The 27,725-nt window shown below is 36.9% G+C and overlaps 1 protein-coding gene across 1 annotated transcript in view; it reads right to left on the minus strand.

Annotated features, from left to right (window-relative positions):
* LOC133518133 (transcription factor Sox-21-B-like) overlaps positions 1 to 17,780 on the minus strand; it is an 85,852-nt gene extending 68,072 nt beyond the window's left edge. Inside the window, exons 1-2 of the mRNA XM_061851715.1 lie at positions 17,473 to 17,780; positions 2,105 to 2,334 (exon numbers count right to left, since the gene is read on the minus strand). Of these exons, the coding sequence (XP_061707699.1) occupies positions 2,105 to 2,334; positions 17,473 to 17,477 (235 nt within the window). The 5' untranslated portion in view covers positions 17,478 to 17,780. The remainder of the gene's footprint in view (positions 1 to 2,104; positions 2,335 to 17,472) is intronic.
* Between the last annotated feature and the right edge of the window lie 9,945 nt (positions 17,781 to 27,725).

Here is a 27,725-nt window from a genome sequence, read left to right on the forward strand (position 1 = left end):
TGGTATCGGATAGGATAGGCACATTAATTCCAATTACATTTCAAATTTGATTGACGCTTATATGTATAAGTCCATAAGTGGTTATATAGTTTTTTATTGCTACCTACTTCCGGCATCATCAATCCAACACAGCAATGCTAATACTCGTATTGCTAATATAAGTAACATACTTCAAGAGTCAAAACTTGAACTCAATTGTACCCCAAAGTTTATTTAACTTATAAGATTTGTAATTTTGTACAAAACAAACCGGCCTACACATAGTCCATAAGTGAAGATGAAGACAAAATAAATAACAGCTTGTAAAAGTAGCACCAACGCTTTTATAGTGAAGTATATGTATTTGTACAGTTTAACGCAGTGGCTTACGTGAGCGAATACCTCGCGATGCGACGCGGCGCGGCGGCCCAACGGCACAACGAGGTCGCTCACGTAGGACACTTCTATAGGTATCAAAGGATTGAATTCACCCGCGCCGCGAGACACCTAAGGATAACTCACGCTAGAGCGCTCCAGGAGGCCTACCGCGAAAACCGAAATTCGCCAATTGCGGGGATTTTTCTCTTTTACTCTCTCTAAGGCGTCATTAGAGTGACAGGGAAAAATGCCCGCAATTGACGAACTTCGATTTTCGCGGTAGGCCCCCAGGTCCGGGTAGAGATAGAGAGGTACGTCCAACACTTCCTTTTCTATGACGGGTGAACGGTGATCACGTGATGCTTTAAGGATAACCGTAGTGTTGGACTTCTCTGCGCGGACCCGGACCGTCCTAGCGTGAGTCCTACTTTAACCAACTTCATTCTTTCTCATACTCGTAAATTGACAAAGGAAAGAAATTAAAATCAACGCCTATTTAGTTACCATTGTTCTCCACCATGTTTAAAGCGGTTTTCATACTGGGTCGTTTTATATACACTGAATGAAAATTGTAAAATTCCCAGATGGAAAATTTCGGAAACGACTCATATCCTCATACCCTAGAGCCTAAATGGTCGCGCACTGTGCGGTTTAAGAGAAATTTCCTTCCGCGGACGCTCCGGCTGTGAAATGAGCTCCCTGCCGAGGTTTTCCCGAGGGTATACAGTATGGGGTTCTTCAATAAAGGAGTGTACAGGTTTTTAAAGGGTCGGCAACGTGCATGTAACACCTCTAGTGTTGCAGGCGTCCATAGGCTGCGGTGACTGCTTACCGTCAGGCGGGCCGTATGCTTGTTTGCCACCGACCTGCTATAAAAAAAAATATAAATTTTGGTATGGGGAACGGATTTTCCATTTACGGAATTAAAACTTTTATTTTCCCGAAGTTTCTGAAGTTTTCAAAGTTTTATGAAACCTAACATACACATCTGTAGTTCTGGGAATATCTGGTATACCTCACACATAATCATTCACGTTTACCTACATACCAAGGCCAAGACAACTAATTATACCAAATCATTCACTCACAGATCCGCTCAGAGCGGTGAATGGTCAATTTGCAATCAAATGAGCCCTTTACACCGAGCAATCTCAGGTGCTTTCCATCACAATACATCGAGAGATAAGATGAAGGGCGAGGGATCAGCTTGATGGAAGAATAAGACAATGCCTTTGGTAGCTACTGATGGCTATCAACTTAAGATTCACTTAAATGAGCTTCATATATTGTTTAAGTGATGTTTGCTTCTGTAACGGCCAAGTTGAGAGTCAATATTGTCAAGGTGAAGTGCATGTTTGGATATTTTTAATATTTCTGGTATGTCTGGATTTTAATGTAGTCAGGTCAGGTTATCACTTCCTCTAGATATGTATTTAACTATTTGACTAAATTTAGTAAAAGTTATATAAGTGCACCATATCAAATTTATTGCAGATTTTGGATTTGTGATATTTTCCGAGACTTTCAGTCCATCTTTGGAAATAACAATTTATGTTGCATCAGTTGTCATACTTTTTATAGTATTCCAGAATCTAAACGCCCTATCAGTTTTATTTATGTTCTATTCTTCTTCAATTCACTTCATTGACATCAGACTAATTTCTTATTCTTCAACAGTAGTCTTCTTCAAGACCTGGGCATCTGTAAAGGGACGTATTATATATACTTATGTATAACTACAACTCACCTAATCTCTTAGAGATCTCAGAATTGTGCATCTTAGGGTTGTCCTGGGCGATCTTCCGCCGCTGCAGCCTGCTCCACACCATGAACGCATTCATGGGTCGCTTGATGTGTTCCTCTGGAGACTTCTTTTGCCCAATCATGGGCATGGAGCCGATGGATCCCATGGACATGCTCATAGGAAAGCCCATTGAGCCGCCGAAGCTGGCTCGGTCGCACATCGCACCAGCGGCACTGGGGGGAAAAGGATAGCGTTAGATATATGTTGAAAATGAAATGTTTTGCGAATAGAATTACATATAATATATAGTATATAAGTACCTAGTTGCGTGTCACATAATATTGGCATTACCAGACAGTGCTTTTCAGTGATAAGATCACCTGTTGTATACATTTTATTGTGTTCTGTAGGGCTAAGATGGTCGGCTCTTTATAATTTGTCTGTCACGTTCTAACAAGTACGTAAGCCCGAAAGTGACGCTTATACTGACAAGTGGTAAAAATGGAACCATGCTGCCACCGCTGTATCGAGGTGTGCATTGTGCAATGAAGAGCATTCGTATTATGGTGACAGTTTAATGTGAGACAAAAAGTAGTTTAGGGTGAGAAAAATCTAGTAGTTCATCACAAAAAACTCAACATATTTTTAAACTGAAATGCTATTGAGATCTAGAGATCTATGTACGTTCGACAGGCGAAAAGGCTATAAAAAATGTCTTTGAACATTCCGTAAGTAACATAGAGAGATACGGTTCTTCGTACAAACCGGGGTTTAAACCCACGACCTGTTCGCAACTCACAAGCAATACTACAATGCTTTTTCGGCCAGTAAGTAAATTAATACATTATTTATACAAAATAATTCCCATTCCACCAAGCCCCAACAAAATCAAACCACTAACAAACGGAATAGAACTAAATTAAATACTTTCAAATTCCAAAACGATATATGTGCCCGTAAACCAATATAATTATTCACCATTTTGAAATAACACATTAGAACCTGTATTACCGGAACAAAACCGCATTTCTGCACGTAATTACCCCTCAAATTTGCATTAACGTTCAACAAATCATCGCGGACGAGTAAATTAATGTCCTATTTCTATCCTGGTGTAAAATATGTTCAGTTAGTGGTGTGCCATGACCTGTTTCCTCATTTTAGAAAATATTGCCATTCACTCACTCACTTACCGGGGAGGCACAAGATACAGCAAAGTGGACATTTATATACGCCGACGATGTGGCCATTTGCGCTGAATGCCGTAGTCTTCTTCCTCGCGTTGTCCCGGCATTTTGTCACGGCTCATGGGAACCTGGGGTCCGCTTGGCAACTAATCCCGAGAATTAGCGTAGGCACAAGTTTTACGAAAACGACTGCCATCTGACCTTCCAACCCAGAGGGTAAACTAGGCCTTATTGGGATTAGTCCGGTTTCCTCACGATGTTCGCAGAAAGCCGTAGTGAGCTACAAAAAGCTCTTTTATCATGGAAACACCAGTTGCAAGCCAGAGACCTAGTGTTGAGTGTTGCCAAGACCCAGTTTTTTTTCTGAATGAACCAAGCCCACGCGACGATAGTCCGATACCCATCGATGGGCAACTAGTTACCATGTGCGTCAATATAAATATCAGGGTTGTATGATGCATATTTCTGGGGAAGTAGAATGCAACATTCAGCACCGAATAGCCGCTGCATGGCTAAAGTGGCGGTAAGTAGCAGTTGTCACCTGTGACAAAAGAATGACTCTCTGCATCTGATGGTACTTTCGCTTAAGACAAATAAAAGGCAATCGGCACGAAATTTACATTTTATCGCCTAGCAATATTGCCGGCAACGTCCCACCTTGAGCAATATTCCCGACAACGGTACGTCTCTTTCCGGGATAATTTGTCGGGGTACAAAATGAGACGGTTATAGGATTTGCTAGTCACTTGCACTTAGCTTGAAACGCAGGTTTCTAATAATACGGGATTATTAGTTAATTTATAATTAAATAGAATGTGTTGAATTCTATGAAATGTGTACGTACATACAGAATGTCAATATTGTCAATGTTTGTATCTAAAAAATTTCAATGTGACGCCATCGCAACCATAGTAAGTCCTTACGAATTAATCGACATTCATGCCAATATCATTTCTTCCTATTCGCAATTCTACACAGTCTAAATTCCTCACAGTAAGTATTTAACCACATTCGCCTGTCGCCTTTTACAAACGATAAAAAATACTTTTCCCACAAATGGACGGCAAAGTCAACTTTTCCTGTTAAGAAATATGTCGCGTAGTGCGTAGTTTATGGTCAATCAAGAATTAAAAACTTAAAAACATTGCACTCTCGATTTCAGGACTGCAATGTTGCATACAAATTTCATTATTTGTCGAGTAAATAATAATCCTTACTTTATAAAAAGTTGAAATGGCCATATGAAATGAATAGGTTCATTCAATAGCCAAACAGATGATCAGTAGTCAGTACTTATTATTATAATGTTGGTACCGCGACTATTTATTTAGCTGTCTCAAATAGGTTGGCGGATATTAGGCAAAAATTACACTTCTATTTTTTTTATAAAAAATAAATAAAAAGGCAGCAAAGCAAATCTTTTCAATTCTTTTTACTTTTTCTGTGAAAATATATACGTAAGAACGTTGCTTCTGTAAAATATTTATATTATATTTATATTTCTTGCACCATTTTTGAGAAAAGCACTATATATGACTCGGCCGAAAGGCGACTTGCTGGCTTCGGATTCAATTAAACGGACTCCCAAGGTCATCCGTTAAAACGAATCTTGTTTTTCTTAGCCCTTATCAATCTTTGAGATGTAGGCCTCCTTCTTTTTTTGCCATTCTGGTCTGTTTTGTGCTCTATGTACCTGCTCTATGTTTCGATCCAGCTGTTCTCGATATCATCGTCATACCAACGCATTTTTGGCTTCCCTGATGGGCGCGACTCTCCCCAAGGTCTCCACTCTACCAGCCACGAGCCGTCTTTTCGGGCCACATGCCCAGCCCACTCCCACTTCAGTTCTGCCATTCGCCTGGTTACATCAGTGACTGTGTTCTCGAAGCCACTTGTTTGTTTCCCTATCCCTAAGTGAGATTCCTACCATTCTTCTTTCCATCGCTTTCTGGGTTACTTGTAATCTGTGCAAGATTTCTTTTCTAAAGACCCAGGTCTCCGCTCCGTAAGTACTGGTAGGACACACTGGTCAAATATGCGAGCCTTTTGTGCTGTGAGGTTCATTTCAAAAGCGAATTTCAACTTGGAGTATGCTGACCATGCTAGTCTTTGCCGTCGATATATCTCATTGTCCTGGTCTTCCTTACCCATGACATTCTCTTGTCCCAGATATACATACGATTAAAACGAATCATCAGGTAGCAAGTAGTTACTTCCAAGCCTCAACAATAATATAATATTAAGGGTTTTAAAGTACAATTTTAATTAAAGAAAGTCATTGAAAATTAAAAAACTACAGTCATTTAAATAAAACAAAACATATTATCTTCAAATCATTATCCTTTGGCGTTGATACACAAACGCAAACTTTGTTTTATTATCAAATATGTCCTAGTAAAAACTTGTGAAACAGTATTTATCAATAAAGTGTGCCTAATAAATAAGCTACATGTACAATTGTACAGTACAAGGGAGTACAAGTCACAATAAACCACTTTGCGAACGTCATAAATCCAGCTAATTGTCGCGAAATACCTTCCAGAGGGTCTTGAGTCCCAATTAAAAACAACTTGGACCCCCCAGTTCCATATTAATATTTTCCACCTTTATGAACGTCGTAATTGTCGCTAGTATTAAAAGTTACAATATTCCCTTAAAAAAGACACAACTCGAAAAAAACTGCAATGCAAATTCAACTGTAACTTCGTACCAACAAGATTGAAAATGTAATTAAACTGTTGCAAGAAACGACGTTTTCATATTTATTTTTGAACACGTGGATTATCGCATAGGGCATTCGGGAGATATTAATTTTTAACATAAGGGATAACGAGTTTGCTTCAATTATTGAGAATGAGTATGGTAATGCGTGTGACATAAATAAAACATGTTTTTGGTTCAATGTAATTATGTATTAAGGTAATGCACGTGTCACGAATTGGCGATGTCATGATTCATATATTAATAAACCATTTAATATACTTATTAATGGTTGGTAGCGGCTCGTAGTTTGCACAATTGGCTCACACTTATACTGTATATACTACAAAATAACATGTTCTTCGGTAAAAAAGGGAGGAAACTTGCATAAACTTGAGTAAAAAAAAACGCAATTTAGAATTCATAGGCACACGTTATAGCGACATCTAGTAGGCGATTTAGGTACTAAACTAATATTAAACCCCCCAGACTCAGGCCAATTCGAACGTACACTGACATCAGAATGGTATTTGAATCATGTTATTTAGTTATCGTGCGTCTCACCAGCGCCTACACATGTACGAGCGAGATGCACAATAATTAAAGATGTCATTCTGATATCGGTGTGTGTTCGAGTTAGCCTGACTGAATATTCCGTGGCTATAAGTATTTCATAGTCTTTGGACTTGAGACAATGAAAGTTTGTCGCTTTGTAAAACAAATAACTATTTTTCTTGGGTAGAAAAAAAAAAGTGAGAAAAACTTGCATACCTAGGTACACTTTTGTGAAAAGAAACACAATTTAGGAGTCATATGCACACGATGTAGCGACGTCTACCGGGCAATTTAGTTACTAAACGAATACTTAACCAGACTGGCTTCGATCGACGGTAGCCGACCGACAAATATTGACTCACGACAAACATGTCTCATTCCTTCTCAGAATGGCCGACTTAAACTAATAGCTAAAGTATTCTTTTCTGTGGCTAAATCTAGTCTTCGGAGTTAAAGCAATGGACACAGAAAAGATAACTATAAAACTAAAAAACCCTTACTTGTTATGCCAAATAACTCAATTTTAAACCAAAATGCCTTAGATAATTACGGAAAAGAGCTGATACTCAAGATGACAATTTATATCTGAGGATCCGAAAGGTACCTTAATATGAATTCGTAGTCAAAGTTGAAAAAAAAGGGCCGCCATTTTGAATTTCTTTATTTTTAGCATGTCTGTTCCACCAAACCCGGTAGTACCATTGCCATTGTAATTGATGGTGGCTTCCTTCTATGGCTCCTCTACATGATGGCCCAGCGTAGGCCAGTCCTAGGGACGCATTTATGCGTTAGAGGGAGCAAGTGATATTGCTATCTCATTTCACCGCATAGCTGCGTCCCTTGGACTGGCCTACGCTGAGCCATCGTGTAGAGGAGCCCCTACATCAAGTGGCATTCCTCAAAACCCTTTTTTGGTCCTAATTTGATTTGCCTAGAAGTACTAAATCAGAGTTTGTTCTGATAAGAAAAACTGAGTAGTACCTACCGAAAGATGTTACTTTTAAAACATATATTTTGGTAAAGTTATGGGTAGTTTAAAATATATGTCCGAAAGTGTAGCTACAAAAAAACCCATTTGCTACTTGCTACTTACCTATAGTCACGGAAATAACAAGTCTACTCATACAAGCAAATACGCTACTGGACTACGCCTGACTACCTACCAAAAAAAAAAACACATCAAAACATTTTTAACCTTAACACAATGGCATAAGGTGCAACTATGACTGTAATTATGTTATCTTGAATAACGCTACCGACAGATAAACCTTTACGATTTTTGTAACGACCAGCTAACCTGAGCTCTGTTACTATATAAACTATGCATAATCAGGGGTCACACAACACTGGATATAGAGCCAAGGGTTGTCAAGCGTTGGGAAGACATTGCTTAACCAATTAACGAGACATCCGACGAAAAAACTATTTGAAATGTCAAAGACTGTGGGACTGGGAGTGGAATGTGTACCAGTTGGATGTAGAACATTTCAGATGTTCGTACGAGTATTTTAAATGTAGCAGTACGTATACTTGATAACTTAAAACAAAGGCCAATTCGAACATACATTGAAATCAGAAAGATATTTGAATCATATTATTTATCGTGCTTCTCGCTCGCGCCAATACATGTACGGACAAATACGAGCCAAATGCACGGGGTAATTGAATTACATCAGTTAAGTAATTACTTACCTGATGTAATTCAACTAACCCGTGCATTCTTAAGTTGTTGTTTGTAGAAGTAAATTGGGATGAATTTTGTTTGCTTAAAAGAATGAAACAAAAGAAATTGTACTTTATTTGGTTCATTAAAGGTTCTAATTAGAGCAACGAATATGTACATTGTAATGTACATTGAGCCTTATGCGGTTAAGTGTGCTCCAAAACCGATAGGTTTAATAATTAGATAAGCGTCAGCCATGATTGTTACATAGATTATTATCGGTTGGTAATCCTTAATAAATAAAAAAATACAATAAAATACACATATACGCAAAAATAAACATACTGTAAATGTACATTGGCTTGAAATACCTAGTTACCCTTCGTTAAAATATAAAAAAAACTTATATGAATGTAGGTAGAATAAGTGATTTATAAATAAATGCGGCAATTTTCGCAACAAATTTACGCTATGATTGTTTTTTTTTGTTTCAAATCTTTTATAAGCCATGTCTCTTGAAATACATACAATAAATAAGTGAAATGAGTAACAAGGTATGCTAAATGGACTTAAAGGAAATCTTCTAACCCAAAAAAACACAAATCTAAACTAATATTTGTTTTCCACGACAAAACTATGTAGCACCAATGATTACATATTAGACGCTGCCGACTAAAACCCACTTGTTCATCGATTTTCACAAGTATTTAACAACAACTTTGACCATCGGTGAACCTTACGTCTTAGCGAATAAGGTTCACAAAGTATCAATGAATATGTGGTCCAATGCCACTGATAGTTCTTGAGCCCTATTACCGAGACATAAAACCTACCTATGGTGAGTCGAGTGTTGCTGAGTGTACATTATGATGGGCGAAACACATTGTCGCTAATGACCTGTGTTCTCGCCGCGGCAAACAGTGCGTTTGCGTTGGCAGTTAGCGACGTGCGCCGATTTCACTCAGAAGGTGCCGAATATTAGCTTAAAACAGAGTTTTTTTTATGACACAGGAGGTAAACTAGGAGACGCATCGCCTGGTAGTAAGCGATTACCGTCGCCTATGGGCAACCGCAACACAAGAGGATTAAGATGAGAGTACCCTTTTCTTGAAGGTTTGAAGGTCGTATCGGTCCGGAGATACCGGAGGCGCCTGTTCAGTTCAGGTTTAGTATCGTATGCTTAGACTTTAGTGTATGTGATAGGTATGTATGTGACACTAGACCCTACTCATAGTGTTGTGTTCCTGCCGGTGAGTAAGATTGCCAGAGTTCAACGAGGGGGGGTGGGATGCTAGGGTCGGCATGTCGGCAACGCGCATGTAACTCCTCTGGAGTTGCAGGCGTACATAGGCTACGGAGACTGCTTATCATGAGGCGGGCCGTATGCTTGTTTGCCACCGACGTAGTATAAAAAAAAAGGTAGACATATGCTTAGAGCAAGTATATTCAGTGAAACAGTCGTTCATTGAGTAGACTGTTGTGTAGTACTGAAAATTGCTAACAAGCTAAGCTAAGCACAGATGGTGCTGCGACCTTTTCGATTCCAGCTTCCAAACTTCTAATTATTTCAAATTCTGGGTATGAATTTTTTAATAGATTTAAAAAAATGTCTTAAGTAAGGAGTATGAATCGATAGACAAATACGGAGCGGAAGAATGCCATAAATTATAGCTATTAATTATGGATTTTTGTTTGGTTCTAATTAATGCCATTAATCGTTCCCAATGCTCCCACATTGACTGATGTCTTGTGACACTTCGAAAGAAGTTTCCGTTGATATCACCTTGTAACGACGTCTTGCCACAACAATACTTTTACACGCCTAAAACAAATATCATGTTTTCATAAAAACTCGACATTTAATCAATATTAATAGCATGTTTTTTTTTTTTTATATACTACGTCGGTGGCAAACAAGCATACGGCCTGCCTGATAGTAAGCAGTCTCCGTAGCCTATGTACACCTGCAACGCCAGAGGAGCTACATGCGCGTTGCCGACCCTAACCCCACCCCCCTCATTGAGCTCTGGCAACCTTACTCACCGGCAGGAACACAACACTATGAGTAGGGTCAAGTGTTATTTGGCTGCGGTTTTCTGTAAGGTGGAGGTACTTCCCCAGTTGGGCTCTGCTCTAGATCTGGAATGACATCTGCTGTGCTGTGCCCTACCACACAAGACGAGATGACATTCACATTGCCCATACCTCTCTTTTGGACGTAGTTTAAGGACATACCCGGGTCCAATGTGATGTAGTTTTGCTCAAAATTTGTTTAAATTTCCAGCCCGCGTAGCCAACGTGCATATCGTTCACGCTCCGTGGCGAACGAAACGCACCTGTCACAGTCGCACTAATATGGAAGAGTGATAGGGAGAGATAGCTACGATACGCTACGGAGCGTGTACGATTGTAACGTTGGCTACGCGGCCAGATATGAATTCGCATGGTGACGTCTTACAAAAGTTCGTTGGTTAGTGTCGACTAGACAAGTGGTATATCGATAAAATAATTTCGATAATTGATGTGAGTAGACTAAAATAATGCAATTTTTAAATAAATCAAATTAATATGTTTATGTCTTTGAAAATTAGTAAATAAAGTACCTAAACATTTGGTTAATACGGCAGCGCACTTGCAACCCATCTGGTGTTGCAGGTGTCCATGGGCGGTGGTAATCGCTTACCATCAGGTGATCCGTCTGCTCATTTGCCTCCTCTACCATAAAAAAAACATTTAATATCTGATGATACGTTAATATTTGTATTTATGAAGTGAAGCCCAAGTGAGTGACATGAGATGTTTTTTTTCTTCTCATTCACCACTAAAAAAACGTAAGTTTGCTAATAGAACATTGAAACTGACTTGGCTGCAAAAAAAAGATACTTTGGCATCACTACAAGAAACGTCATTCGAAGTGTCACAAGACCCACCTGTCGCCGGCCGTGGTATAGTTATAACCAGACATAGGAATCCGTGGGGCAAAATTGTTTCACAAGTAGGGAGTTCCTGTATCGATAAACTCAACTATCGATGCTAGTTCTATATACTAGTGATCACTCAAGGGTTTGCTTGTAAAATTATGTTTTTATTGAGAGTAGAAAAAATAATTGCTCCTAAAAATGTATACTCACTGTGTAATAAGTTGCAATTTTGATACCTAAATAAATCATTTTTATTTTCATTTTTCATTTTCAATTAAATAATAACTCAATTTACTCTTCTTCGTTTTTAAGACAAGACAAGACAATTTTACAATTTTACGCCCTTAATTTTAGACGCTTATTAATACTCGAAAATATTTAACAAATTATGGTCGTTCACGAAGAAAAAAATTGGGATGAGTAAAATTATAAAATTGTCTTGTCTTGTCTTAAAAACGAAGAAGAGAACATGGAGTTATTATATAATTATTATTTTTACTATTAATAAAAACGTATTTTTTACAAGCAAACCCTTGAGTGATCACTAGTTAAGTATATAGAACAGCATCGATAGTCGAGTTTATCGATACAGGAACTCCCTACTTGTCAAACAATTTTGCCCCACGGATTCCTATGTCTGGTTATAACATTGTGTGACAGGGACAACATAATAAATTACACTATTAATACTATCATGCTGTCTCTGTCACACGATGTTATATAACATTTTATAACAGCCAATGTGGCAGCATAAAACAAAATACAGACGAAGCCATATCATCTGTACCTAAATTTATCGGCTTATTAAACTAATTAGTATTTTAGCTGGTAATATAAATGACTTAAACTTAGGTAATCTGTTTTGTCATCGTTGTGAGGTTTAGCTCGAGAAAAAGTAATACCCGGGTACGTCCTTAAATGGACCCGGGTACGTCCTTTGGACCCGGGTACGTCCTTAAACTACGTCCACAAGAGAGGTATGGGCATTGTGAATGTCATCTCGCTTTGTGTGGTAGGGCACAGCACAGCGGATGTCATTCCAGATCTAGAGCAGAGCCCAACTGGGGAAGTACCTCCACCTTACAGAAAACCGCAGCCAAATAACACTAGACCCTACTCATAGTGTTGTGTTCCTGCCGGTGAGTAAGGTTGCCAGAGCTCAACGAGGGTGGGAGGGGGTTAGGGTCGGCAACGCGCATGTAACTGATCTGGAGTTGCAGGCGTACATAGGCTACGGATACTGCTTACCATCAGGCGGGCCGTATGCTTGTTTGCCACCGACGTAGAATAAAAAAAAAAACCCCACGTTTTTTACGAGCATGTTCTTTGTTTTACCTACATACAGATATTTTGATAAGACACATTGCTTACTCAGCAAAAAGTAAACAGCCCTTCAGTTTCTTCCAGTACCCATAAATAAATAGTATTCACTTAAAGAGCACTGAACTCTTAGTTTCCTACGAAAAAGGACTTAATAAGGTACTTAATTATCCACCTAGCAACAATTATCCATAATGTATCATAAGCTCACGAACAATTTATTTACGCACTGGTCAAAATAACAGGCCCTGAAGAAGAAACATAATCACTTCCACAAAAACAGAAAGCCGAAAATACGCGCCAAATTAAGGCATTGTTTTTAACTTTTTATCGCCGAACATCATTTGAGCGCCATTCTAGGGTTCCGTAGTTGAAGGTTCGTAACAGGTACCCGTATTTGCCTTAATATTTATATAAGCAACATCTAATTTATTAATACATATTGCAATGGAAACCCATATTTGCGCATATACAAAAGCAAACGACCATCAGTTTGGCCTAGTGGGTAGTGACCCCGCCTACGAAGCCGATGGTCCCGGGTTCAAATCCTGGTAAGGGCATTTATTCGTGTGATGAGCATGGATTCTGTGGTTCCTGAGTCATGGGTGTTTTCTATGTATTTAAGTATTTATAAATATTTATATATTATATATATCGTTGTCTAAGTACCCTCAATACAAGACTTATTGAGCTTACTGTGGGACTTAGTCAATTTGTGTAATATTTGTCCTATAATATTTATTTATTATTTATTTTAAACTAGTTTTCTAATATCAGAAAATACGTCTGTAAATCCTCCATCACACAACAACGGTAACATTGGAAGATCAGCGTGTTGAACTTATTGGAATTTATTACATATGTATACGATAAAAAAGTGAAAAAGTTTACGTTTGTCACGGTTTTATGCGTGCTGGGGTTTTGCTTTGATGCACTGCCTTTCCAGTTCTACTGAGGCGGGCATACGAGACGTGCGGGTCAACCAACATTAGTATTGGCTGAATTGAAATCCAGCGGAGCGGAGAAGAGATGTGGATTACAATTGGCTGATTTAGACCTGAATTTAGATCTAACTAGAATATTAAATGTGTGGTACAGACGCCATCAGATATATCGGAGTGGCCGAGCTGCTCAAAAATGTCTGAACACGCACTCTAACGCGTTGACAATAGAGGCATGTTCAGATATTTGTGAGCACCTTGGGCGCTCCAACATACATTGATGGCGACTGTACAATAGTGCAATGCAAACTATAGAAAATCAGAAAGAAATACGAAAAACTCATTTAATTTTAAAATTATATATGTATAGTTTGGCCAGGGGACAGTCCCTCCAACATAACATAATCATACTATCTTTGTCTTACGCTAGTACGTACTACCACCCAAAAAAAGGTACGAGTATAGGTAGTTTTTTTTCATCGTATTTTATTTACTGACATATTGGGTTTGCCAACGGAACCCTCGGCACGCGGCTCCGACTCGCACTTGACCAATTTAATAACTGGCATAAAAACGAATTGCGCATTTAAGGTGAATAACTTACGTTATTAATTTTTTAAATTGTCCGTCGGCCGGGCACAAAGACTTACTATTGTAAATGTGTAAAAAAATAAAAAAGGTTCTTTATGGCGTCGCTCGTAAATGTCGGGCGATTGTGCGTTCATTAGGCTATCTGTAAAATACCTAATTGGTTGGATAGTAGGGGCTAATGTTAAGCCATATTTTTATAGTGGTTTTGGTAACTGACATAAGGATGTTAAAGCAGGTTAAACTAAGAACAACACTTTATCGTTAAACTAACGGCTAAGGAGTGGAATTCACTTCCTGCAAATCTATTCCCAGTCCACTGTAATTTGGATCTTTTTAAATCGAGAGTGAATAGAAATCTTTTAGGTAAGCATGTTCCTTACCATCAGGTGAGATTGTAGTCAAATGCTTACCTTTTCCTAATAAAACCCACTTGTAGCCCTCTTATATTGCCGTGCCCTAGCAGGGTGTCACATGTATACCTATATGTTCCATTCCATCGATGCTTGTAATTACATTTTATTTATTCTATTCTATAGGGCCCGTGCGCGTTGGAGGGTCTGCCATCTTGTGGCTTGAATCGGAACCATAAACATGTACATTTACACGTCACGTGTTTTCTTGCGCATAGTAGGTTCTGCCATCTTGTGGGCTACATCGGAACAATAAACACCACATTTACGCCTCGCGCCAAAAATCTGACGGCTCCTGTGCTGCCTCCTACAGTTCATGCACGCTCCCTATTCTAACTTGCCCTGTTAGTAGTGTTAGTATATATGTGTGGGTCAAATCATGAAAGCTATATTTGAAAATTTGCATACATACCTAATGTAAGTCGGGTGACAATTAGACAATGCAATATTATGGTACCATCGAACTGATCTGATGATGGTGGTCATAGGATCTCTGTGATGAAACAACGCAACCTAAGGATTTTTATAATTGCCTCGATGAGTATTAGTTGCCCGTGGAAAGAAAAGTACAGTCAGCTATAAAAGCTTGTACCAAAAATTAAATTTTTGACAGAAACTTATTATGAATTGAGGTTTAGATAACGGCATATACTAACTTATTTAGAACTAAACATACACCCAATAAATGTCATTATTAAAACGTTAAAATAAGATCTCTACACACATTACACCCTAACAACCCTAATTCGTTGCCAACGGGGGTGGGAACCCCTTTTAACCGATTTTAAAGTAGCAGTACGGCTAGCATGACTTAATGGCTTATTTTCGATTTGCTAGTCGCGCGAGATGTCCGATTCCGTTGTTACTATAAGAATGAAGGGGTTGTCTATCTCGTCCAGTGTCAGGTCAGGGGCGTAGGTAACGCAAAGAGATTTTTTAAGATGAGGTGCATTGTCAAAGAACATTTTGTAGCCACAGTAAATTTACTGCCATCTTTCGACACATGATTAAAACTTTTAGAACGCCATTTGACTTTGATCTTTATTATTTCACTGACATGTATTGTTAAATTTGTTAAACATCAAAAAGTGCCGTAGTACGTAGTACTAACTACCTACGTAGTTTCATTAAGGTACCTAGGCTATACATAATAGTAAGGTAGAAAAACTAGTGCTCGACGCTGCACTAGTAACCGACATGGGCACTTTATTTCATGGAAATATAGGTTAAATTTGAACAACGAAGATTTTTCTGTATTCGAACTTAATCCTTGTCACTTTGACATAAAGTGCCCATGTCGAGTACTAGTGCAGTGTCGAGCACTAGTACTTCTACCTTACATTGTGCAACGAGGGGGATAAGTGAAATTTTGGATACGAGGGCGGTAATTCCCGACAGCCGCAGGCAGCTGGGAATTAAAGACCCGAGTTTGCAATATTCTTACTCCGGAGTTATTCATCACACTTGCGAAGAAAAAACTAAATTTTAAGCGGATAAATTCTTACGAAATATCATTTGATATTTACCACTAGCTTTTCGGTGAAGGAAAACATCGTGAGGAAACCTGTATACATCTGCGAAGAAATTCAAAGGTGTATTTGAAGTCCCCAATCCGCATTGGGCTAGCGTGGGGACTATAGCCCGAGCCCTCTCGCACATGAGAGGAGGCCTGTGCCCAGCAGTGGGACGTGTATAGGCTGAATTATCATTATTATTATTAAATTCTTAAATACGGTGACATATTAAACATTTGTCCGCCATTGTGTAATTTCTTGTCAGATTGGGCATCGGAAGCATATACCTATTCGGTATTCAGCTACGATTGAAAATTATGTAAAAATATTTAAAGGGCTGTTAAATTAATCAAATTAAATAATTTTAAAAATAATCAAAAATATTATATTATAAATTGTTAGTATTTTACTCATTCATGCTACTTGGTTTAAAAATACTAAGACATAATTTAAAAAAAGAACTATAACTCCCCAGGGAGCTATAGCTTTTTTCACAATCCATAACTCCCGCGGGGACAAAATAGGCATTTGTCCTTCAGTACACCTGCATGAAATAAGATCTTTTTCGAGCAAGTGTGATGAAAACATATTACTCACACAGGTTTCACAGTTTACGGGTGTATTTTTTTGGAAGAGCAAAACTCACCAGGTAAGGGTATTTTGACGTGAAACGTAAGGTGAACGTCTTTAAAAACCCGTAAAGGGTTATGGCGCAGTGGCTTTTTGCTTTAAGGCGGCATCGAAACTCATACATGTAGGTAAGTACTTGAAAGATTTATCTACTCATTTTACCGCGAATTTCATGAAATGCACGTAATAGGTGACGTTAAGATCTCAACTGCACTGTCAATTGCCTCTATAAAATGAGTGACGGAATGAACGTCATAATCGCGGCAATAATGCGGCGGTGAATGTCACTCATTTTGGAAATTGACAGCGGCGGCAGCGACGACGCCGCAACAGTAATGCAGCTGCAGTTGAGATCCGAACGCCACCTTTAACTGTACTACCTACGTAGATACCTTTAACTATGCCGTGCGAATTTAAACGATTTATTTTCTTTACATTATTATTATTTGTTTAAACATAAACAATACCATCATGAATAGGTGATAAATAACCTGTCAATAAATTTACATTCATCTAAACAATACAATAATAGGATTTACAATATGTAGGCGAGTATTTAATGCTTATAAGAACATCAACAAACACCTACCTACCCTATTATTGAATGAAACATGCATATACCTACCTTAAGAAAATATATTTAACTAGACTTACAATGTTTTGTTCATTGTTTAGTTTAGTCAAATCTATTAATAACGGCTCTGCTACAAACTATATCGTTTAGAAGTTATTTAACTTCTAAAACTATTCTAATAAGACTTCGGTAACGGTCAATGCTACCTATCTACTGGAACGCCGAAGAAGCAAAACAAATTCCTTTTGTTCGCAGTTCAATCACCCCTTCCTCTCGCCTCACACTTAATTATTTCAATCTATACTTACCCGGTCGTTTAAAAAAGCATTCGAAAGGTGTTTTATAGTGACATCTTGTTTATTTACCTCATAAAGTGCCCGCTGGCACGCTGATGTAAGTCCAGCTCCACGTTGTCGCTTTTACGCACCGATAAAACACCCAACAGTCCGCCGCACTACACGAAAACCAAACACTGTTTTAATTAAATAAAAAAAATTAACTTCAGCTAATGTCGCATAATCCGAAACGGTTACCGATCGATTAATTCGATTAGCGTTTTATCGATATTATCGCGTGCTAGTCGGACAACCGCCGCGCGCGACTCCCGGTACAATGGCGACAATCGACAATCGTGCGGCTCGACTGCGGTGACCGCGCTCGCAACAAATCCGGCGATAAACTCGCGCGGCTCCGCCAATCAGAGCGCGCCAATACGCCCACGAAAGCGCGCCGCGCGCTCCCATTGGCCAAGCAACTGCCATTGCCTTACGGATGTTGTTATGCAGAACGAGACCAACTGTTCAAAATTCGAAATAAGAATTTAAACGTTTTTGAGCCGGGCGTAGCAACGTAAATTGGTTGCGCGCGTGGCGGCCGTGTTCTCTTTCAGTTGTTCTTGTCTTCTTTTTGTTGTTTAAGGTGGCTCGTTGTATGGAGAGGGATATTCGTGCGACGTTCTTGGGATTGTTTCTCCTGAATCGCTCAATGCCCGTTTCAGCCGCCATTGTATTGTTCTCATTGGTTCACGAATAGCTTTACGAATCGATTTAGAAGGCTTCTTCGTAATTCTTCGTACATCTTGTATGATTAAATATGCATAAGGTATATTTTGTAACTACCTAGTACCTTATATTTATGAAGGTAAGTTAGGAAATAAAAATGTTAGATACCTTTCAACAATTCGGAAAAAATATAAACATTGCTACCAAGCATAAACAAGTAGTTTTCTCTACATACGAAATGCTATCATATACTCTTAATATACCTACAGGTACACCATAGGCATAAGCACCACAACAAAACGCACACAAACGTATTGACAACCTGTGTGGCTTATTCATAAATAAAAATAGGTGGGTGTGTAAAGTGCTTATGGAGCACCTGATACAAAAATAAATATCGAACACTTTTGACGACGCATATCAAACTTGAGATTTTGAAGAGATATGTATCGGTAGAACGAATCATTTAACATATTCATTTCAATAAAATAGATACATACGTTTTGTACCCAAGTAGTATACCTATATAATGTTGAATACAGAAAAGTCCCTATCTGCATTTTAGAAAACTTTTAAATAGAAAATTAAAAAAAAAACATTTATGGAACTAGGTAAACACGTATCGCACAGGAAATTCAAAAATTATATGCCCACTAGACGCTGATATATGTACCATATGTAATATTACACACATGAGATTATATTAATATTATCTAGGTATCACACCAATAACGCTTCGTTATTATTGTTTACATTTGATTATTTATTAAATATTTGCGCTGGATCAGGACAGGTGGCGTTCTCTCGTTTCGGAGGCCAAGATTCTTTTTGAATCGCTGAACCAAAGCAGTTAGTTATTAAATATTTCTAATATGTAAACTTATAAAAAAATAGCTAGGCGTAGATGCAACGTAAAGGCTTAAATTAACAGGTGAATGCTTTAAAAGCTTACCTAGTTTTTAGTTAGAGTCAAACCAATAAAGAGCTCTACGAGGGTGCGGAGTGTTAGGGTCGACAACGCGCATTAACTCCTCTGGAGTTGCAGGTGTCCATAGTCTAGGGAGACTGCTTACCATCAGGATGGCTGTATGCTTGTTTGCCACCGACGTATAAAAAAAAAGTTGGCAGCGGTTTTGATAGCCCAGACGGTGTACGGGTTATTTTTAACGTCAAACGTCTAGGTATTTATGACGTTTACTTGACACAATGCATAGCGCTGCCAACTTATCTTAGTCTGACTCTATGCCTGTACAGAAATGTAAAGATAAAAGCTGCGAATTTAAAATGGGATATGATTTCGTAATTGTGCGATTATCCAGTTTATCCACAGCATTTCTAGTTGGAATCTGATAGGAGGTGCCTACGAAATGCGTGGATACTTTTAATTATTTAAGTACCCATTCCGCCTACCTTTGTCATTTTTAGGATTCGGTACCAAAACGGTAAAAAGGAATCCTTATGGTGCGAGTCCGTGCGTCCATCTATCTGTCTTATCGTTTAATATTTCGAGAAATACTTACGAAAAAATTAATTACTTATTAACGTTATTGATTTGAAATTTGGAATAGTTCACTAAGTCAAGTGTGGTATCAGGTGAAAGAGGTTGAATTGCATATTCTAAGACCATTATGTTTTTTTCGATATCTATGCACTTAGATTAGTTAGGTATCATGTCTTCATGTGGTCCCATGATTACCATGTGTTCATGTCATTTAGGGCTAATCTAGGTATAATCAGCAAAACCATTAGCTTAGCACACATGTATTTATATGTGTATAGAATAGAATAGAATAATATTTATTCAGGCACCAATTATAAAGAAGAAAATACATTAACAACAACAAAAAATAAAAAATGAAAAGTGGAAGTTGAAGAATTCAAAACCGACAGATAAGGATGTGAGGCTGAAATGGTCTCCATTCAGCATTGCAGAGATGCTAAGCTAATAAATTTGCCGACTGTATAATGTTCACTATATTTTCTTCAAAAGTGTTTTGTTCTAAAGTCTCATTTTGTATGGGATTTTGAGTTTCCAAAACGTCCCGCTTGGCGCGCTCTTTCTAAATCCAATACAAAATGAGACTAAACGCAAACGCGTACGTCACGTTTCGAAATCGAATTTATTTACACTAGGGGTACTGGTCGGTAGTGATCCTGCCTAAGAAGCATTTATTTGTGTGTTTATGTTTGTTCCTGAGTTAGAGATATAGATTTTGACGACCGGTCTGGCCTAGTGGGTAATGACCCTGCCTATGAAGCCGATGGTCCCGGGTTCAAATCCTGGTAAGGGCATTTATTTGTGTGATGAGCATGGATATTTGTTCCTGAGTCATGGGTGTTTTCTATGTATTTAAGTATTTATATATTATATATATCGTTGTCTAAGTACCCTCAACACAAGCCTTATTGAGCTTACTGTGGGACTTACTCGTAGTCAATTTGTATAATAATGTCCTATAATATTTATAATATTTATTTTATAGATGTTATCTATGTATCTAAGGATAAGTATGTGTATTTATCTATAATATAGTATGTATATCTTCGCCTAGTACCTATACTACAAGCTTTGCTTCGTTTGGGGCCCGGCCGATCTGTGTATGACAGTCCTCCAAATATTTAGTTATTTATTTCATTTGAATACCTTATCGTTTGTAGGTATATCATGTTTTTAATTGGTGACAAATAATGACTTATAATCCAGATACAATAGACAAAGAAGTAATAAGAAAAAACAACTGAATAACTATCTCCTGAAACACAAAATTATATAAAAAAGTTGGTAAGAGTAGAAATTCGTCTCAAAAAGCCGTAAATGCAGGTAACTAAATTCCACGTATTCTAATTTTCTGCAAGTTAATGCATATTAATTTACTGTTTAGTTTAGGTAATCGTTACCACAATTATGATTGAATATTGAAATATTATTGCCGTGTTTAATAAAAAAATCATCGTGAATGGTTACTTTAGTATTATTCCATAAAGACACGTTAATAAAAAAATTATAGAAATAAAAGTTAATCTTCAAAGTGATCTGAGGATCCCTTTCACATTATATTTTGTAAAACAGATTTATTTTAAAACATATAATATCAGCTCAAAACGTTTTGCTATAGATCAGCAATTGATATTCGAAACGGTAGAAAGTTTTGCATTTGAATCAAATATATTTTTATTCTCATAATCTTCATGTTATTCTTAAAAATACAATGAAAATAAGTATATCGATTTCCAAGTACAAGACCGTTGGAATATATTAAAGGTCAAGAGGATCACAAGGGTCGCCCGAATATTTTTTCTTGTATAAAGAATATCATAACGGATATTGATTAAAGAATAACAAGGAGTCATGACTTCTTTCACTTGACTACCGTTCGACATTTGAAATCGAAATCTTTTAGAAAAATTAACATACGTCCATCATCCAGGATATGATCCGCAAAATATCAATGCAAATTGCAAATTCGATATCGATACGAATTTACAAAATGTCATTCGTTCTTTCAAATTTAAATATCGAACATCGGTATGGCCAGCAATAAATGGAAGGCCGTTTAAAAATTACGTTTATGAATATGGCACAAAAGCGGGATTCGATAATTGAATTGTAACGGTTCAAAGGGACAGCGGGTCGCGCCCCCCGACCTCACAATGCCCACAATGCACCATACGCAAATTAACTACATATAGTATACAATTTTTATTGCCAATAGAAAAATCCTATTCACAAATTCGCGCCGCACAGGTCTTGTGCCAGTAAAAAAGGAATTTTAAACGGCAATAAATGATTTTTGCATATGGGGCATAGTGTCATACATATGGAGATTTTGCAACATGCGTACAGGTAGTTTGGTTTATTGGGTGCAATGTGTACGTGTAATTTAAATTGGATTGTTGGATTACAACTGAATTCGACAGACCGTTACAAATGTGATTATTCACAAAGCGATATAAATAAATTAGTAATAGGCAAATGATTCCATTAAAAACTAACATTAAATTGGGGCTACAACACAGTGTAAACTAACGCAGTCTCCAGGGCTCCAACTGCATATGTACCATCTATGGTTTGAACAATAAAAAAAATATTTATTTATTTATTAAAATATTAATGCTTTGCAAATTTATTTGTGAACGTATTGGATTAAGTCGCTTTGAAAATGAACTAAACAAGCATATAAGCACCGTTGTTATATTGACAGTATATTTATATTGATAACTCAGATAAAGTACCAAAATAACATCGAAACGATCATTTGCATCAAAACAGCGACGTAGTAAATTACACGTAAGAAGTCCTTCCAACCAGAAATGCCGAACCTACACATATTTAAAGATTGATTTAATAAGCGTTAGAAGCCATAGGACAATCTAATAAGCTAAATTGTTCTCTATTGTGGACAATGGGTCAGCGGACAAAGTCATTATTGTTTATAAATTATTGAATATTTTATTAGGTTACGGTTCTTACTAATATAACTGACACGCTATAATATAACTTAACACATTTATGGACTACATGTTGTCTTTAATAAATAAATTTTACACGCCTCCATGCAGAGTATCCAGCGGCGGTAGCACGGTCGCGTTTTTATCGCCTGTCACCATGCCTGTCACGTTCTAACAAGTATGTAAGTGCAAAATTGACGGGCATAGTGACAGGCAACAAAAATGGAACCATGCTGCCACCACAGATACGACATATTTCCATAGAAGCCTGCCCAAACTCGTCCCAGGTTTTAAATTAGCAACGAATTCATACCATAGGACCATACAGTAAAATACACTTTTACGAGCACAATTAAGCAACATATGAGCTTTTAGAAATTATGTCCTAATTCCGATCGCACAATGCAATTCTACACACCAGCAACAAATAAATTCAATAAACTGACATTACCATATTTACCATGTACTACTTCAATCAAAAATGACGCATGTGTCTAACAATTACAATGTCGTTTATGACTTTTTTAATTCATTTTAATAAAATTGCTATGCCAAATGTCAAATATGGTAATAAACCGATTGACGTACAAAACGTTCCATTTTCAAATTTGTATCGCTTTGTGCAAATCTTTGTACGGCGTGCAAATCCGTTAGATATCATTTTTATGCAAATTATGGATAAAAGTAGTCGATTTAATATCGATTGCGTTGCCTTTGTGTGTGAACGGGCGTGAACGAATGGTATGGAAGATTTCATTTGATTGACAATGCTATTGACGTCAGTATCATACATATTTAAAATGGATGCTACTGAACTGATATCCTTGGGTGTGTTATCAAGCGTTGTATGAAATGCAGAAGTTACTATTAATCTTGTATAATCGTTCAAACCCTACTTACTTTACTCATTCCTCTCATCACCATAAGATGTATTACGTTAAACGATCAGGCAAAGTTAAGGAATAATTATTTATTTTATGCGAGAATATCACTGAAAGCCATAAGTATTTAGAATATATATTATTTAACTTAAACTTTGAAGTATGGTTTTAATTATACGAGAAACCTTGTATAGAATTATTCTTCGAAATTATTCAGGTTTCATTATTTTTTTGTACTGGCTTGTTTTCAATAAAACTTATATAATTTTGTTTTTCTATATCGTAGTGTGTATTGTATATATATAGTCTTATGTAAATTGATGATTTTTTAAAATACCTTAAAAATAGTTTTACGGTATTTAATTTTATTATCATTGTTTTTTTGACATGTGAATTATGAATGCATTTACATATTATAAAATAAAGGTTTGGGTTTTAAAAGAAAGTATATTCAAATTTACACTTACCCAATATTTATGTACATAGTCTACATTTATGTACTTTACTTACATGTACTGTATGTATACTCAAACAAAGAAATCCGTCATGCCTAAACCGCATAGAATATTTGTTTTTCATTGTTACCTCCACATTTGTCAACCATTTTCGGTCTTCAGTAGCAACAGGTTAAGTAAACCGTAAAATCGCCACCGCAAAGATTACACGCCGAATGACGCAAACTGTCGCTAATACCTCTTTATTTACATTTCTCACAGCCGATTATCGATTCATTCGATGGACAATCGATGAGTGAATGGTTCTGTCGTTGAGTGGAATGCGAATGATGAGCATTTAGTATCGATGCATTGTTCTTTTTAGGGTTGCATTATGCCGTCCACTTGTAAATGGTTGACAAATCGGAGGCGTTTTTTGTTAAATCATTAACGTATTATTTCAATACAGATACTGCTCCAAAGATGTTACGTATTGTTTTAAGCTTATTTAATATTATTTAAGATGTTAATTCTGTCTAAACTAAATTTAGCTATGTAGGTAAGACCACCTACCTATATTATATAATCATTGACGTAGGATAGTTTGCACTATTGGAGTGACAGGGACGCAGGGTAATAACCATAAAGCACTTCGTTCGTTTGTCTTTACGAAATTAGGATTGTCGATTTTCGTAGTAGGCCCTGAGTTAGACCATTTTCGGATACCGAATTTCCTTCTAGGTCTTGGTCAGAATAATGGTATGTATAGTCTACTTGGAAATAGTAGAAAGAAGGTAAGCGATTTCGACATGTAAGTATTTTTATTGAAAAACATTTTTGAAAAATAAATCACGGCAAAAATATGTAGCAATTGCAAAATATGTTGCAATAGTAACACCCGTCTGCGAGGCCACCAATATAAGTTAATATCTGAACTGTCTAAAAACCCGCAGACATTTTCTCAGCAACAGAGTGGTCAAAGCTTGAACAAACTACCAGAAGACGTCTCAGCACTGAATGTCAATCAGTTTAAGAATAGACTAGACAAATCAGGGATCGGAAACCGGTATTTTTTGTATGGGAACGAAAACGGTATTTTTTCGTTCTTTGTTAATTATTTCATTCCTAATCGGGCAATCTAATAATACGAAGTCGTTATCTAAAAACACAACTGAGTCCTACATTTTGAGTATAAAATAAACCGAAATATATGGTTATTTCGATGTTTTTGCAAAAAACCGGTTCCGATCCCTGAGACAAATACTTAACCAGCGCAAAGAATTCATTTTAAGTGAAGATCACTCAGAAACAGGCAACTATCAGTTTTTTAAACTGCCTGCCTGATTAATAAATAATAAATTACACGACATACACAATCATTTACATTATTTTGCTTTCATAAATAACAGTTATTGATTGTTAAAAAGCGTTTTCAATAAAAAATACATGTCAAGGTTGTTTACCTTTTTTGTAATGCTAAAAAAATAATGGGGGTAACTGCCTAACATTATTTAACGTACTTAAGTATATTAAATCCTTCGTAAAAATCGGTCGCACGGAGAAACCTGTAGAAAGATGTCAAATAAACATCAATGGAAGATTTTTGGCTTCCTAAGTAGCTTAGGATTTGCCATTTGCATAAAAAATAAAATTGCACTTTTATTGTTTCAACTCAATTTTTCAAATTCTATTTTTTACTAATATGTGGAGTAGAGAATGCATTCCGTTAAATTATAGTATAGAAATTACCGGTAAACCGGTAAATAACCGGTATTTCTCGTACTAAATATTGACCGGATGCATTCCCTAATGTGGAGTTCCATTTGTCGTCTTTGTAAAAAAAAATATTAATTTTATTCGGAATTCAAGAATAAATAAATAAATTTAATAAAATAAATATTATAGGACATTATTACACAAATTGACTAAGTCCCACAGTAAGCTCAATAAGGCTTGTGTTGAGGGTACTTAGACAACGATATATATAATATATAAATATTTATAAATACTTAAATACTTAAGTACATAGAAAACACCCATGATGACTCAGGAACAAATATCCATGCTCATCACACGAATAAATGCCCTTACCAGGATTTGTACCCGGGACCATCGGCTTCATAGGCAGGGTCACTACCCACTAGGCCAGACCGGTCGTCAAAAAAACAATTCAAGAAGTTCTGTTATTCTACTTTCTATACGATACGTTACAACTCGGTACAACGTCAAAGTGGTTGTTCGACAATCTATGAAATTTAGAGCGTTCTATTTTTAAAATTATAATATAATCCTTAGAAATGGCGGCATTTTCGTCTCATGCCGGTCCATGAATGAAGTCACACGTCCGGACTTACCACTATTGTTGAAAAAAAAAAAACAGTTTCAATCCTACTCGTCCGTTTCCGGCGTAATGCTAATCAGAGATACAATGACATTTTGTTAAATCGCTTCACATTTTCAAGTCATTAATGTAATGAGCAGAAGGTTTTATTTCGCTTGGCCTGAGTGAATACTTGATTTACTTGTATAGTATTGAAGACTTAGACACTTGGATAATCCGAAATTCGACTTTATTGAAAGGTAGCAACGATGTTTATGGATGCATTGTTGTGGGTGGAAGATAATCCTTGTGATAAAGGATTTATACATTTTTACGTTAGAAAAATATAATATCAGAATTTATACCTTATTACTTCGTATTTAGGGACAAAAGTAAAACAGAAATGGATTCTAATAAGTGGATACGTTTAATAACAGTATCATTTAAATATGAATTGTATGTAGTGAGTCTTAAGGTGTATTTTGCAGTGGTGATAGAAATGTAGTACAAAAGTCCTTTACTTTATGTTACTGTGGTTATAAGAATAATCTGTTCTTTATTTGCATTGAGTCTATTTTAAATGGTTTGTTAATAAAGTGCCGGTAGTGAGGTGTTGGTTTTGGTTTATTATGTTTGCTTTGAACAAGATTCGTCTTTTGAGGTTTGCTAAATACAAGGATTATTAGTCTTGTGAAACTGGCGGTTATTTTTCATTTTTTTATCGTATCGGAAGTTTAGATTAAATTTTAAAAAGCCGCTTAGTGGCAGTTACTTTTGCTAGATAAAATGTCAGGTACATGGTATAGGTTATTAATTTTAAAATGATAGCTGAATTTAAGTAAGTAATGATAATTAAGTTATATTTTTTATTTTTGTTATAATAATAATTATCTTATATAAACATTCGAGTTAACTTATTAAAAATTATAATAATAATAATTCAGCCTATATACGTCCCACTGCTGGGCACAGGCCTCCTCTCATGCGCGAGAGGGCTCGGGCTATAGTCCTCACGCTAGCCCAATGCGGATTGGGGACTTCACATACACCTTTGAATTTCTTCGCAGATGTATGCAGGTTTCCTCACGATGTTTTCCTTCACCGAAAAGCTGGTGGTAAATATCAAATGATATTTCGTACATAAGTTCCGAAAAACTCATTGGTACGAGCCAGGATTTGAACCCGCGACCTCCGGATTGAAAGTCGAACGTCATATCCACTTGGCCACCACCGCTTAAATTACTGAACCAAAAACTCATGATACAATTTAAGGTTCTATTTGCATGTAAAGACAGTTATATCAAATAATATTTCAGCAAAAATAAATCGCAATCGCATGGATCAAGTGAAGGAGATAGTGAATATCGTGTCATATCAAGCTGTCAAGGAAGAGGCCAAAGAAAGGCATGCCTGGAGATTGCTTCACCGAAAAGAGCGCAGCTCTTAAATTTATGATGATGATGAAATCGCTAGCAAGTAAAGCAAACATATTTTTTTTTTAATCTTTATTAGAGAGCTTTATCGCTTAGCGAT

The sequence above is a fragment of the Cydia pomonella genome, chromosome 5 (genome assembly GCF_033807575.1).
Source record: "Cydia pomonella isolate Wapato2018A chromosome 5, ilCydPomo1, whole genome shotgun sequence".
Lineage (NCBI taxonomy): Eukaryota > Metazoa > Arthropoda > Insecta > Lepidoptera > Tortricidae > Cydia > Cydia pomonella.